At 37.6% G+C, this 16,705-nt stretch overlaps 1 protein-coding gene across 2 annotated transcripts in view; it reads right to left on the bottom strand.

Annotated features, from left to right (window-relative positions):
• The window catches only part of GABRG3 (gamma-aminobutyric acid type A receptor subunit gamma3), an 839,241-nt gene that overhangs the window by 166,155 nt on the left and 656,381 nt on the right, over positions 1-16,705 (bottom strand). For both annotated transcript variants that reach the window (XM_070358245.1, XM_070358244.1), the window contains exon 6: positions 344-481. In XM_070358245.1, coding sequence (XP_070214346.1) covers positions 344-481 — 138 coding nt within the window. The remainder of the gene's footprint in view (positions 1-343; positions 482-16,705) is intronic.

The raw sequence follows: 16,705 nt of genomic DNA, 5'->3' as shown, positions 1-16,705 counted from the left end.
TGTAGAACTCTTGCCATTAGTGAAATTGGTTTATATAAATCTGGTCAGTGATGAGAGGATTTATGGACATAATGCCAACATGGTCTCAATTTAAAAGTATAAGACAATTCTAATCACCCTTTCCCCATTGCAATTAAAACATTGAACATTTTTGACTTTTAGATCAGCTGTTTTGCCTCAAATATCACTTAGGAATCATGGCTGCCTGAGTATAATTAGCTAAAACACACACAGGAAGGAATTCTACATGAAAGGTATGCCTTAGGCATCAAGGGAAAAAGTCAGAGGTGTTTTTTTTTTTTTTTTTTTTTTGAGAATTACACTTCTTTAAGTTATCTCTTACCTGCTGATGTTTGCACAATTTCCGTGGTGTTTCTGAGGCCCATGAAATCAAACTGATAAAGCCGCCAGGATTTCTGATCAGCTGCCTCAACTGAGTTTTTTCTCCATCTATAAATCATTTCTTCTTTGGGGTAGCCATCTAAAAATGCAAAACAAATATTAGTGCTTGAAGACATAGGATTGTAACACATCAAAGTCAAAATTATAATTCTGATCACTTAATAGGAGTTGACATTTTAGTCCATATTTAATCATTAACTTTTCCTCATATGCATAGAAACTCCAAAAATGAATGGGAAGTGGCTACTTAACCCAGAAGATTTTTGCTGCAGATCTTCACGATCAACAAAATGTGAACAACCACATGCCATGTCTGTGTGAACATAGAATATATCTCTCAGTGTGGAAGGCTTGGTTGTAGTTGACATTCAAAGTATAGACCTTATCTAACTTCCTGGCTCACTCTCACCAGACCTTCAAAACTTTTCCAGAGCTGAGTCTGTCTAGATCTCAGGAAAGACAAATTTACTTTTTATTATAAACTTTATTATATATATATATAGCTTTTATTATTTATTACATATTTACATTTATTATTATTATTGAAGCGTAGTTGATGTACAATATTATGTAATTTGTTGTTGTTGTTCAGTGGCCAAGTTTTGTCCAACTGTTTGCGACCCCATGGACTGCAGCATGCCAAGCTTCCCTGTCCATCACCAACTCCCAGAGCTTGCTCAAACTCATGTCCATCAAGTCGGTGATGCCATTCAACCATCTCATCCTGTGTCAAACCTTTCTCCTCCTGCTTTCAATCTTTCCCAGCATCAGGGTCTTTTCCAGGGAATCAGTTCTTCACATCAGGTGGACAAATTACTGGAGTTTCAGCTTCAGCATCAGTCCTTCCAATGAATATTCAGGACTGATTTCCTTTAGGATGGACTGGTTGGATCTCCCTGCAGTCCAAGGGACTCCCAAGAATCTTTTCCAACACCACAGTTCAAAAGCATCAATTCTTCGGCACTCAGCTTTCTTTAGAGTCCAACTCTCACATCCATACATGACTACTGGAAAAACTATAGCTTTGACTAGATAGACCTTTGTTTGCTAAGTAATGTCTCTGCTTTTTAATATGCTGTCTCAGTTGGTCATAGCTTTCCTTCCAAGGAGCAAGCATCTTTTAATTTCGTGGCTGCAGTGACCTTGCTCTTGCTCCTCTTGCACCAAATGCATTCATTTTCTCACTGTTGAGAATAATGTTTGCTGTGGATTTGTTGTATACGGCCTTTATTATGTTGAGGTATGTTCCTTCCATGCCTACTTTATGGAGAGTCTTTATCATTAACCAGTGTTGAATTTTGTTAAAGCTTTTTCTGCATCTGTTGAGAAGATCATATGTTTTTTTGTCTTTCAACTTATTAATATGGTCTATCACATCGGTTGATTTACATATACTGAAGAGTCCTTGCATCACTGGGATAACTCCCACTTGATCTTGATGTATGATCCTTTTAATGTGTTGTTGGATTCTGTTTGGTAGAATTTTGTTGAGGATGTTTGCATCTATGTTTATGGGTGATATTGGCCTGCATTTTCTTTATTGTGATATCTTTATCTGGTTTTTGTATTAGTAATGGTGGCCTCATAGAATGGGATTGAGAGTTTTCCATCTTCTGCAATTTTCTGGAAGGGTTTGAGCAGGATAGGTGTTAACTCATCTCTAACTTTTAGAAGAATTCACCTGTGACGTCAGCTATCACTGGGCTTTTGTTTGTCAGAAGATTTTTTATTACAGCTCTGACTTCTGTGCTTGTGATTAATTTGCTGAGTTCAGTTGCTCAGTCGTGCCTGACTCTTTGCAACCCCATGGACTGCAACATGCCAGGCTTCCCTGTCCATCACCAACTCCTGAAGCATACTCAAACTCATGTCCATCGAGTTGGTGACGCCGTCTAAGCATCTCATCCTCTGTCATCCCCTTCTCCTCCTTCCTTCAATCTTCCCCAGCATCAGGGTCTTTTCCAATGAGTCAGTTATTTACATGAGGTTGCATAAGTATTGGAGCTCCAGCTTCAGCATCAGTCCTTCCAATGAATATTCAGAACTGATTTCCTTTAGGATTGACAAGTTTGATCTCCTTGCAGTCTAAGGAACACTGAAGAGTCTTCTCCAACACCACCACAGTTCAAAAGCATCAATTCTTCAGTGCTCAGCTTTCTTTATGGTCCAACTCTCACATCCATACATGACTACTGGAAAAACCATAGCTTTGACTAGATAGACTTGTCACAAAGTACTGTCTCTGCTTTTTATTATGCTGTCTAGGCTGGTCATAGCTTTTATTCCAAGGAGCATGCATCTTTTAATTTAGTGGCTACAGTCCCCATCTGCCGTGATTTTGGATCCCAAGAGAATAAAGTCTGTCACTGTTTCCATTGGTTCCCCATCTATTTGCCATGAAATGATGGGAACGGATGCCATGATCTTAGTTTTTTAAATGTTGAGTTTTAAGCCACCTTTTTCACTCTCCTCTTTCACTTTAATCAGGAGGCTCTTAAGTTTCTGTTCACTTTCTGCCATAAGGGTGGTGTCGCCTGCATATCTGAGGTTATTGATATTTCTCCCAGCAATTTTGATTCCAGCTTGTGCTTCATCCAGCCCGGCATTTCACATAATGTGCTCTGCATATAAGTTAAATAAGCAGGTTAATAATATACAGCCTTCAGTCACTCAGTTGTGTCTGACTCTTTGCGACCCCATGGACTGCAAAAACAACAACAACAACAACAACAAAAACTTTTTTGTATAATTCTTCTGTTTATTCTTGGCACCTCTTCTTAATATATTCTGCTTCTGTTAGGTCCATAACATTTCTGTCCTTTTTTATGCCTGTCTTTGCATGAAATGTTCCCTTGGTATCTCTAATTTTCTTGAAGAGATCTCTAGTCTTTCCCATTCTATTGTTTTCCTCTATTTCTTTGTGTTGATCACTGAGGAAGGCTTCTTATCTCTCCTTGCTATTCTTTGGAACTCTGCATTCAAATAGGTATACCTTTCCTTTTCTCTTTTGCCTTTCACTCCTCTTCTTTTCTCAGCTATTTGTAAGGCCTCCTCAGGCAACCATTTTGCCCTTTTGCATTTTTTTCTTGGGGATAGTCTTAATCACTGCCTTATGTACAATGTCACAAATCTCTGTCCATAGCTCTTCAGGCACTATATCAGATCTAATCCCTGGAATCTATTTGTCACCTCCACTGTATAATCGTAAGGGATTTGACTTAGCTCATACCTGAGTGGTCTAGTGGTTTTCCCTACTTTCTTCAATATAAGTCTGAATTTGGCCATAAGGAGTTCGTGATCTGAGCCACAGTCAGCTCCTGTTCTTCTTTTTGCTGACTGTATAGAACTTCTCCATCTTTAGCTGCAAAGAATCTAATCAGTCTGATTTTGGTATTGACCATCTGGTGATGCCATGTGTAGGGTCATCTTTTGTGTTGTTGGAAGAGGGTGTTTGCTATGACCAGAGTGTTCTCTTGGCAAAATACTGTTGGCCTTTGCCCTGCTTCATTTCATACTCCAAGGCCAAACTTGACTGTTACTCCAGGTATCTCTTGACTTCCTACTTCTGCATTCCAGTCCCCTATGATGAAAAGGACATTTTTTTTGGCTGTTAGTTCTAGAAGGTCTTGTAAGTCTTCATGGAACCATTCAACTTCAGCTTCTTTGGCATTATTGTTTGATGCATAGACTTGGATAACTCTGATATTGAATGGTTTGCCTTGGAAATGAACAGAGATCATGCTGTCATTTTGGTCAATGCACCCAAGTACTGCATTTTGGACTCTTTTGTTGACTGTGAGAGTTATTCCATTTCTTCTAAGGGATTCTTGTCTACAGTAGTAGATATAATGGTCATCTGAATTAAATTTTCCTGTTCTAGTCCTTTAGTTCACTTATTCCTAAATAGTCAGTGTTCACTCTTGTCATCTCCTGTTTTACCACTTCCAATTTACCTTGATTCATGGACGTAACATTCCTGGTTTCTATGCAATATTGTTCTTTATAGCATTGGACTTTACTTCCATCACCAGTCACATCCACAGCTGGGTGCTGTTTTGGCTTTGACTCCATCTCTTCATTCTTTTTGGAGTTATTTATCCACTCTTCTCCAGTAACATATTGGGCACCTACCAACCTAGTGAGTTCATCTTTCATTTTCATACCTTTTTGCCTTTTCATACTGTTCACGGTGCTCTGAAAGCAAGAATGCTGAAGTGGTTTGCCATTCCCTTCTCCAGTGGACCATGTTTTGTCAAAACTCTCCACTTTGACCCATCCATCTTGGGTGGCCCTATGTGGCATGGCTCATAGTTTCTTTGAGTTAGACAAGGCTGTGGTCCATGTGATCAGTTTGATTAGTTTTCTGTGATTGTGGTTTTCATTCTGTCTGCCCTCTGATGGATAAGGATAAGAGACTTATGGAAGCTTCCTGATGGGAGAGAATTACTTTGGGGCAAACTAGGTCTTGTTTTGATGGGTGTGGCCATGATCAGTAAATCTTTAATCCAATTTTGTGTTCCCTCCCTTTTTTTGGCCTGAACCAAACTATGGTAGGGATACTGAAGCTAATGGTAACCTCCTTCATAAGGACTTGTTCAGGCATCCTTGTATTCAGTGCCTCTGACCCTGCAGCAGGCCACTCTATCCCTGCCTCCACCGGAGATTCCTGGACACTCATCGACAAGTCTGACTCAGTCTCTGTGGAGATACTGTTCCTTTCTCCTGGCTCCCAGTGCACACAAGGTTTTGTTTGTGCCCTCCAAGAGTCTGTTTCACCAGTCCTGTGGAAGTTCTGTAATCAGGTCCCCCTGGCCTCCAAGATCAAAGGGGTTTTCAGTCCCTTTTGAGTACCATCTACAAAATTTAAGTTTCACATGCTCATGTAAAATATGAAAGTAATCTGCATCTTATGTTATAGCTGTAAAAAGAAATTTGGAAAATACTACAGTTGTTACTATGCTAAATTGCTTCACTTTCAACAGTTCAGAGAACAAAGTATGAACAAATGTACTCATTTTAAAAACTAATCACCCTAATGTGGGCCTGGAGAGCAGAAAGAGACATGAATGAACTCACTGAGATGGGGAAAATACAGATTTTCTATCTTGTTTTTGGTGATGATTGCATGTAGGTTACAAATGTGAAAATGTTTGCATTTTATAGCACCTAAATTATGATCTCAAAAGAAATTCAACTCTGTCTTTTTAGGTCATGGACAGGGAAACATGGCCACTAACTTACATCTTACCAGATATTTCTCAATATAGCTCTCATTTCATCTTTTATCATCTAGAATCAATGTCTTATACTAAACTGATGTTGACCAAAACACACACAAAAAAGCTCTAATTTTAACTACATTTAATAATTAAAAGGCTATTTTTGCTAAGTTATTTATAAATGTTATAGTTTAATATGAAATGAAATTTCTGTTTAAGAGTTTTACAAATCTTTCAGAAGAATATTTTATTGATTTCTTTTGGAATTTCAAGTCCAAAAGAAATATATAAAATATATAAACAGTCAGTTTGGATAACAAGATATAATCTAAAAGACAATCCAAGATACAGGCTTGGTTTGTGGAAAAGTTAACTTTGTTACCTTACTCTACACTCTTTAGCATTGTGTGACTTTGACTACATATAGCTAGTATCTTCATCATGCCAGATTTCAAAATATTCAATGAACTTATATAAACTTTAGGAAAGAATTTGTAACATGAGCTTGTGAAATGTCAAACTAATTATAAAAAGAGCATATCCCCCAAATCCGAATAGGTATGTCTAGAACTTCACACTCTATATGCCTGCCACTATTGATACCTCTGAAATATTCATTTCTCTCTGCTCTAAAAGTTTGTTCAAGTAATTTTGTATTTGAGCCTTACTATCCCAGTAATGTTCATGGCCATATACATATACATACATATATGTATGTATTTAAAGCTTTCCTAACAGCTTTTTAAAATATTTTCCAAAATCAGGGTTGAATACTGAATCAATTCTGTAAAATACTGCTGAAAATCCTCTTATGAAAATGCATACCAAGGAGTACAACATCGCTGTTTTTTGTCACCCTGTTTATTTAACTTATACACAGAGGGCATCTTGGGAAATGCCAGGCTGAATGAGTTACAAACTGGGATCAAGTTTGCCTGGGGAAATATCAACAACCTCAGATGCAGATGATACAATGGCAGAACATGAAGAGGAACAAAGAACCTCATGATGAGGGTAAAGGAGAAGAGTAAATAAGCCAGATTAAAACTTGATATTAAAAAAACTAAGATTATGGCATCCAGTCCCATCACTTCAGCAAGTAGATGGGGAAAATGTGGAAACATTGACTGATTTCCTCTTCTTGGGTTCTAAAATCAATGTGGATGGTAACTGCAGCCTTGAAATTAGAAGATGATTGCTTCTTGGCAGGAAAGCTATGACAAACATAGACAGTGTGTTAAAAAGCAAATATATCACTTTGCCAACAAAGTTCCATATTGTCAAGGCTATGGTCTTTCCAGTAGTCATGTACAAATGTGAGAGCTGGACCATAAAGAAGGCAGAGTACCAAAGAACTGATGCCTTCAGACTGTGATGCTGGATAAGACTCTTGAGATTCCCTTGGACAGCAAGAAGATCAAACCAGACACTCTTAAAGGAAATCAACCTTGAATATTCATTGGAAGTACTGATGTCAAAGCTGAAACTCCAATAATTTGGCTACCTGATGCAAACACCCAACTCATTGCAAAAGACCTTTATGCTGGGAAAGATTGAAGGCAGAAGGAAAAAAGGGCAAAAGAGGATGAGATGATTGGATGGCATCACTGATTCAATGGGCATTAATTTGGGCAAACTCTGGGAGATGGTGTGGGACAGGGAAGCCTGACATGCTGAAGCCCAGGGGTCACAAAGGGTCAGACACAAGTTGGTGACTGAACAACAACAAATATTTTCTATAAACATATTTAAATATTTACATTTAAATTAACCATACTCTTCTGAAGATGCATGCATTAACTTGAAAGAACAAAAGTAGTTGGAGTTTCAGAGGGCATGTGAATTTGGGAGGAAAATTTCAGTAATTTTCTTAGCCATTCAGTCCTCTTCCTATGCCTCTTCTTCCTGTTAATTACAACCACCACTACTTTCACTATCTTCTTCTTCTTTACCATAGTAATCATCATTATCACTATCACCATATCATCATCATCACCACCACCATCATCATCATATTGCTTTCTGTAATGAGGCACCAGGCAATACTTCAAGACTTTCAATGTGCTAAGTCTCACAACAATCCTGGTGGCATAGGTATTGCTGTCTCCATCTTACAGATGAGAAAGTTGAAGCACAGAGATTCTGAGTCATGTACCTATGACAGAGCCAGAATAAAAACTTAGATTTTCTGACTTTAGGATCTCTATCTTCTCACTTATTGCACTACACTGTAGTTGCTATCATGGAGACCTATACATAGAGGTTCTTCTAAAATCCTTGGAAGGGCACCGTAACTGTTTTTGAGTAATACTGAATGACTAGAGAAAGCCTCCCATTCCCAATTGTTTCCTCTCTGTTGGCATTTTTTATATATTTGACATACTGAAATTGAAAATTTTATATTATTAATCCCATTAGTCATTTCATATTTATTTTGTATTTATGTTTAATCATTCCTTAAAGCATACCCAGATAAATACTTTCAAATTTTAAATCTAATTATTTTATAGTTTTATTATATATTTCAATTAATAGTCATTTTGAAATTATTTTGGTCAAGGGTTTTCTACTTGTCACATTTCTATGCAATCAGTGTGTGTGTGTGCATGAGTGTGTGATGTTAATGTATACTACATGATGTCAACTTTTTTTTTTCCTCTTTCCTTTTCTTTTCATTGATTTTCTGTTGAGTTAGAATTAATGTAAAATAACTTATCTTCTTTCCACAGCTGTTCCATCTTCTCATCACTCTTACAAATTTTTTTTCCTTACAAATTTTAAAATATGTGTTTCACATAATTTTCAGGAGTTTTGTATTTAGTAGGAGAAATAAGGTAAAGATATCAACTATATCTTCCCAGAAACAAAAGTCTCCAATTCATAAGTGCTTTTAAAGTGTATTATCTCATTTGAAAATATTTGAAAATTTCCAGAGATATTTATGTTATTAAATGTTCCCTTCACTTATTTTTTATTGAGTTATAGTTGACTTATAATATTGTATTAATTTTAGGTGTACAACATTGTGACTCAAAATTTTTATAGATTATACTTAAAGTTATTTATAATAATGGGTATGTTCTCTGTGCAGTACTATATATCCTAGAACCTTATTTATTTTATATATAATAGTCTGTTTCTCTTAATCCCATATACCTATCTTGTCCCTCCTTCCCCCCTCCCCATTGGTAACTATTACTTAGTTCTGAATATCTATTAGTCTATATTTTTGTTGTTGTTTTATAAGTTCATTTACTTTATTTTTTAGATTCTACATGTAACTTATGTTTGTCTTTCTCTGACATATTTCACTAAGCATAATACATATTGTTGCAACTTTCAAAATTTCATTCTTTTGTATGACTAAGATTCCATTGTGAGTGTGTATGTATACATGTGTGTGTGTGTGGGTGTGTGTATATATGTATATATATATATACATGTATATATATGTATATATATATATATAATTTTCCTTCTCCATTCATTTGTTCATGAAAACTTAGGTTACTTTCATATTTTGGCTACTGTGAATAAAGCTGTCACAAACATTAGGGTTCATGTGTATTTTTGAATTAGAGTTTTCATTATCTTTGAATATAGGCCCAGGAGTGGAAGTTCTGCATCATAGGAAACTATTTTTTAGTTTTTGAGTAAACTCCATAATCTTTAAGTGGGTATACCAATTAATATTCTCACAAACAGTGTACAAGGGATCCCTTTTCTCCCCACACTAGCCAACATTTGATATGTGTCTTCTATTTAATGATAGTCATACTGATGTGTATGAGGTTTCTTACTGCAGTTTTGATTTGCACATCTCTGATGATTAACTATGTTGAATATCTTCTCATGAGACTTTTGCCATCTCTATGTAGCTTCTTTAGCATCTCTATATAGCATCTGTATAGCTTCTTTGGAAAAATGCCTATTCATGTCTATTGCCCTTTTTAAAAATCACAGTGTATGTTTTCTGACATTATATGAGCTATTTATATTTTTGGATATTAATCCCTTATCTCCCAAGTCATATCACTTAAAACTAAGTTCTCCCATTCAGTAGACTGTCTTTTCGTTTTGTTAATAGTTTCCTTTTCTGTGAAAATCTTTATAGTTTTATTAGTTCCAACTTGTTTATTTTTTGCTCTTGCTTTATTTGCCTTAGGGGATAGATTTAAAAAGTATTGCTGCGTTTTTTGTCAAAAAGTATCTTGCCTGTATTTTCTCCTAGGAGTTTTAAGATTTCCTATCTTGCATTTGCATCTATATTCCAGTTTGAGTTTATTTTGTATGTGGTAGGATAAAATATTGTAACTTCATTTTTCCCATGTAGCTTTCCTGGTCTCCCAGCACTATTTATTGAAGAGACTGTCTTTTCCAAAATATATTATTGCTTCTTTTGTTATTGATTAATTGATCATAAGTGCATGCGTGTATTTCTGGGCTCTCTATTCTGTTCCATTAATCTGTGTGTCAGTTTTTGTGCCAATACCATGCTGGTTTGATTACTGCAGCTTCATAATATAGTCTGAAGTCAGGGTCCATGATACCTCCAGCTCAATTCTAATTTCTCAAGAATGCTTTGGCTATCCAAGATCTTTTGCATTTCCATACAATTTTCAAAATGATTTTTTCCAGTTCTGTGAAAAATGCCATTGGTATTTTGATAGGGATTGCATTTAATCTGTAGATTACCTTGGATAGTATGGTCATATCAAAATATTAATTCTTTTATTCATCAACCGAGTTAATTTTCCATCTTTTTGTGTTATCTTCATTTTTTTTTTTTTTTACTAATGTCTCATAATTTTTGGAGTGTGTGTGTGTGCTCAGTCACTTCAGTCATGTCCAACTTTTTGTGACCCTCTGGACTGTAGCCTTCCAGGCTCCTCTGTCCATGGGATTCTCCAGGTAAGAATACTGGAGTGGGTTGCTATTCCATACTCCAGAGGATTTTCCCTATTCAGAGATCAAACCTATATCTCCTGCATTGCAGACAGATCCTTTGTCCACTGAGCCTGGGAAGCCAAATTTTTGAAGTGAGGGTCATTTACTTCTTAAGTTAGGCCAATTCCTAAGTATTTTAATCTTTCTTATGCAATTGTCATTGGGATTTCTTTTCAAACTTCTCTTTCTGAGAGTTCATTGTTAATGTATAGAAATACAACAGATTTCTGTGTATTAATTTTGTATCCTGCAACTTTACCAAATTCAGTGATAGTAGTAGTTCTTTGGTGCTGTATTTAGTGTTTCTATGTATAGTATCATGTCATCTGCAAACAGTGACAGTTTCTGCAAACAGTGATAGTTTTACTTCTTTCTTTTGAATTTTTGTGCCTTTTATTTCTTTTGCTTGTCTGATTGCTATGGCAAGAACTTCCAACAGCATATTGTATAAAAGTGGTGAAAGTAAGACTCTTTATCTTCTTCCTGATCTTAGAGAAAATGCTTTCAGCTTTTCACTGTTGAATATCATGTTTTAGCTGTGGGGCTATCATATATGGTTTTTATATGTTGAGGTACATTTCCTCATACCTTTTAAACCATAAATTAATGTTGAATTTTGTCAAAAGTTTTCCAGTATTTATTGACATGATCACTTCCTAATGTGGTGTATCACATTAATTGATTTGTTGATAATGAACCATCATTGCATCCCTGGGATAAATGTCATTTGATCATAGTGTCAGATCAGATCAGTCGCTCAGTCGTGTCTGACTCTTTGCAACCCCATGAATCGAAGCACGCCAGGCCACCCTGTCCATCACCAACTCCCCGAGTTCACTGAGACTCACGTCCATCGAGTTAGTGATGCCATCCAGCCATCTCATCCTCTGCCGTCCCCTTCTCCTCTTGCCCCCAATCCCTCAGAGTCTTTTCCAATGAGTCAACTCTTCACATGAGGTGGCCAAAGTACTGGAGTTTCAGCTTTAGCATCATTCCTTCCAAAGAAATCCCAGGGCTGATCTCCTTCAGAATGGACTGGTTGGATCTCCTTGCAGTCCAAGGGATTCTCAAGAGTCTTCTCCAACACCACAGTTCAAAAGCATCAATTCTTCAGCGCTCAGCCTTCTTCACAGTCCAACTCTCACATTCATACATGACCACAGGAAAAACCATAGCCTTGACTAGACGAACCTTTGTTGGCAAAGTAATGTCTCTGCTTTTATGTAGGGTCCTTTAAATGTAATGCTGGATTTAGTTTGCTATTATTTTATTGAGGATTTTCACATCTATGTTCATCAGTGATAATGACCTATAATCTTTTTTTTTTTTTTTTTTGTATTGTCTGCTTTTGATTTCAGGGTGATGCTGGCCTCATACGTTAAGTTTGTGAGCTGTCCTTCCTCTGCAAATTTTTGTAAGTTTCAGAAGGATATGTGCTAACTCTTCTCTAAATATTTGGTAATATTGACCTGGAAATCCATGTGGTCCTGGATTTTTGTTTGTTGGGAGTTTTTAAGTTACTGATTCAATCTCATTGACTGGTCTGTTCACACATTTTATTTCTTGTTGGTTCTTTCTTCAGAGATTGTAGATTGCTAAGAATTCGTTAATTTCTTCCAGGTTAGAGTATAGTTGTTTGGAATAGTCTCTTATGATCTTTGGTACTTCTGTGATGTTGGTTGTAACTTCTTTTTCATTTCCGATTTTATTGATCTTGGCCCTTTTTTCTCTTGATGAGTCTGGCTAAACGAATTTTTTCCTCAACCTTTTCAAAGAGCCAACACGTAGTTTCATTAATCTTTTCTATTTTTTAATTTTTATGATTTCATACTTTCACTGACTTTGGGTTTTGCTTGTTTTTCTTTTTCTAGTTCCTTTACATGTTAGCTTAGGTTGTTTATTTGAGATTTTTCTCCCCCACTCCCACCCCAGATAAGCTTGTATCACTATAAAATCCCCTCTTAGAATTGCTTTTGCTGCTTCCCATAAGTTTTTGGTAGCTGTGGGTTTTTTTGTTTGCTTTCGTGTTTTTAAAATATATTCCATGATCCACTGGTTGCTTGGTACCATATTGTTCAGACTCCACATCTTCGTACATCTTTGTGTTTGTTTCAGGTTTTGTTTCTTATAGTTGATTTCTAGTTTCATTCAGTTCAGTTCAGTTCAGTCGCTCAGTCGTGTCCGACTCTTTGGGACCCCATGAATCACAGCAGGCCAGGCCTACCTGTCCATCACCGTCTCCCTGAGTTCACTCAAACTCACTTCCATCGAGTCAGTGATGCCATCCAGGCATCTCATCCTCTGTCATCCCCTTTCCTCCTGCCCCCAATCCCTCCCAGCATCACAGTCTTTTCCAATGGGTCAACTCTTCACGTGAGGTGGCCAAAGTACTGGAGTTTCAGCTTTAGCATCATTCCTTCCAAAGAAATCCCAGGGCTGATCTCCTTCAGAATGGACTGGTTGGATCTCCTTGCAGTCCAAGGGATTCTCAAGAATCTTCTCCAACACCACAGTTCAAAAGCATCAATTCTTCGATGTTCAGCTTTCTTCACACTCCAACTCTGACATCCATACATGACTACTGGAAAAACCATAGCCTTGACTAGACAGACCTTTGATGGCAAAGTAATGTCTCTGCTTTTGAATATGCTATCTAGGTTGTTCATAACTTCCTTCCAAGGAGTAAGCATCTTTTAATTTCATGGCTGCAGTCACCATCTGCAGTGATTTTGGAGCCCCCAAAATAAAGCCTGACACTGTTTCCACTGTTTCCCCATCTATTTGCCATGAAGTGATGGGACCAGATGCCATGATCTTCGTTTTCTGAATGTTGAGCTTTAAGTCAACTTTTTCACTCTCCTCTTTCACTTTCATCAAGAGGCTTTTTAGTTCCTCTTCACTTTCTGCCATAAGGGTGGTGTCATCTGCATATCTGAGGTTATTGATATTTCTCCTGGCAATCTTGATTCCAGCCTGTGCTTCTTCCAGCCCAGCGTTTCTCATGATGTACTCTGCACAGAAATTAAATAAGCGTGGTGACAGTATAAAGCCTTGACGTACTCCTTTTCCTATTTGGAAGCAGTCTCCACAGCTCAGGGTTAAGCAAGGTTCTAGATGGCATGAGGAATTCTGTAATGTTTTTTTCTTTACTCAAGACAGTTTAAAAATTATTGAAGCATGCAACTCATCACCAAAAAGTCACGACAAAATACTGTTTTTGTTTGTGTTTGCCTAATATGGAAAGGAGAAGGCAATGGCACCCCACTCCAGTACTCTTGCCTGGAAAATCCCATGGACGGAGGGGCCTGGTAGGCTGCAGTCCATGGGGTCGCTAAGAGTCGGACATGACTGAGTGACTTCACTTTCACTTTTCACTTTCATGCATTGGAGAAGGACATGGCAACCCACTCCAGTGTTCTTGCCTGGAGAATCCCAGGGACAGGGGAGCCTGGTAGGCTGCCGTCTATGGGGTCACAGAGAGTCGGACACGACTGAAGTGACTTAGCATAGCATAGCATAATATGGAAAAGTTGAAACTAAAAATAAGTCAAATTAAACAGTGCATTTGAGAAAATTGTGGGCAAATTATTAGCGATGGTAATTTTTTTTTAATTTTTAAAGTTATGATAATAATACCCAAATTTATCCAATAGTATTAATAATATTCAAATACTCACACTTATTCAATACTATTATAATACCTAAATTTGCCCAAATGTTAATTCAGTTAGTAAGTTCAAATATTCTTGGATATAGCTGCAACTTCAGAGGTATGGTCACTGGGTAATCATAATAATAGCACATGGTCTAATTCCACAGAATGGACCTACATTCAGTGATTTTTGACTTCCTGTGATTCAACCAGTCATAATTACATTTCTCTCACTCCCTGTAATTCAGAAACAGCCAATTAGAAAAACTCTGGGGGAAAAAACTCAAAAATAACCATGAAATTGCAAAGGACTTTCCAGAGAGCAACATTCAAATTATCACCATGACTTTTCAAACTTTACTATGCTAACTGTAATTTGTTTTCTAATTTCTTTTTGGAGGATGACATCTTTCATTTGACAAATCTTTTTGAAGGGGTTTTACCATCCTTTTGGAAAGCTCCCATGTTGTCACCTGTGTCGCATGACATAATCTGTCCTTGTCTCACAGCTCATCACATGTGCTCACATTGATGTTCCAGGGACTCACAGCAGATACGAGGATGTGAGACTGGGTCAAAAGGAGAGCAGCCACTACTGTATGGTGGCTGGCTCTGGGAGAATGGCATTTTCTGAAAGAAAACAGTCCCCTTTCATATTTTTATATTGATACATTTCCAGTGGTCATCCCATATTACACCTAAAAATTCTTGAGACACAGAGTAAGGAACAAGAGCTTTTGAGATTCATGGATGTGTGCTGGGTGGAGGGGTATGATTGACCAGAAGGAAAAAAAAATCTTATAAGAGAAGCCATGATGGAGAGAGTATGGGGAGGATGTTGTGGACATTGGGACCAGAAGGGAGGGGCAGAAATATTGTAGAAATAGGAGAGTCAAAGAGAACTGAGGTCCTGGGGAGGCAACACTTGCTGCTCCCTCCTTTTGATTCACTCTCCCATGCCTGAGAGCCACATGAATCAAGAGATCCTCTAAAAGAATGTGTGCAGTCTAAATGCTCATCAATGCATCCTTTGCTGTAGTTTACATGTAACAATTTGCATCAATTTAGCTCACATAGAAATAATCTCTGAAAAAAACAAATACCCTATGATCACTCTTATATGTTGAACCTGAAAAACAATACAAAACAAAGCAAGGTCATAGATATAAAGAAACAATTGGTGGCTGCCATAGGCGGAGGGCAAAGTGTAGGACAAATGGGTGAAGGGGGTCAAAAGGCAAAAATAAAAAAAAATAACTTCCAATAGAAAAGCTTGGATTATTTTTCTTTTGGTGATTTGGAGGCGGGGGGTGGGGCGGGAGGGAGGGGGGGAGGGGCGGGTAAGAGGCGTAGGAAGAGAGTGAGTCCTGTTCAGTTCACACTGACTCCCATGAGAGGCACATTACATTGCCACAGAATCTCTGATGTTGATTGCTTCTCAGCAAGATAATGAGATGGAGTTTGCATTTTCTCAAATCACGAGACAACTGTGGAACATTGCTCAAGAGAATAAGCATGTGAATGGGGATACAATCTTAGGGGAAAAGGACTGCATTCCCAACAACCAACGCTGTATTAAATTAAACTATTTCCATTTCAATCACGGAGAGAATTGGTTAGAAAAATGCATGTGACTGTCAAAAATACTATTATTAAATGGTCGTGCGGTGTTTTCCTACAAATTGTAGTAAACACAAACAGCATGAATGTCAATGTGATTCAGAAACATGAGGCATGATCAAATTATGAGCCATTTAGTTGCAGTTGAAGAATAAGAGAGACGTTTCTACTAAAACTTGCCTTCCAGTGGACTGGTCATGATCTGCATTTGTTTGCCCTGAGAATGACACCTGGGTTGGGCAGACATTTTGGGTGCCTCAGGCCAGTGTCCAATATGTATCAGCAAAGAACTGTGATAAAATACCCATGCTCTTGGAATTCATTGGTTTTCCAATGTCCCATTGGCTTGATGGATGGTGGAAATGACTTTTTGAAAACGCAGGTGCAGTGCCACGTAGGTGGCAATACTTTTCAGGATAAATGCAAGGTTCTCCAGGAGGTTGCATATAGTTTGAATCATCATCCAGTAGATGGTGGTATTTCTCTGATGGTAAGTTTACAGCTTCAGAAATCAAGAGATGGAGATGGGAATGGTACTATCATTATTATCCTTAGTGACCCACTAGTGAAATTTTTGCTTCTAGTTCTCATGACTTATATTCTGCAGGTCTAGAGATTTATCTTCCACAGGTGAGACCTATGATTCCATTGAATTGGAGGTTTAGATGGCCATCCAGCCACTTTGGTTTTCCATACTTCTGAATCATCAGGCAAGGAAGGAAATTACTGGCTGGAGTAATTGATTCTGACTGCTGAGGAGAAAGTGGATGATATCACTCCACAGTGGAATTAAGGAACTGTATGACTGGAATACAAGGGTATTCTGGATCCCCTAGGACATCTCAGTATTACCATGCTCTTTGGT

This window comes from Bos mutus, chromosome 21 (genome assembly GCF_027580195.1).
Source record: "Bos mutus isolate GX-2022 chromosome 21, NWIPB_WYAK_1.1, whole genome shotgun sequence".
NCBI classification, from domain to species: Eukaryota; Metazoa; Chordata; class Mammalia; order Artiodactyla; family Bovidae; genus Bos; species Bos mutus.
This window is presented reverse-complemented; position numbering and strand designations above follow the sequence as displayed.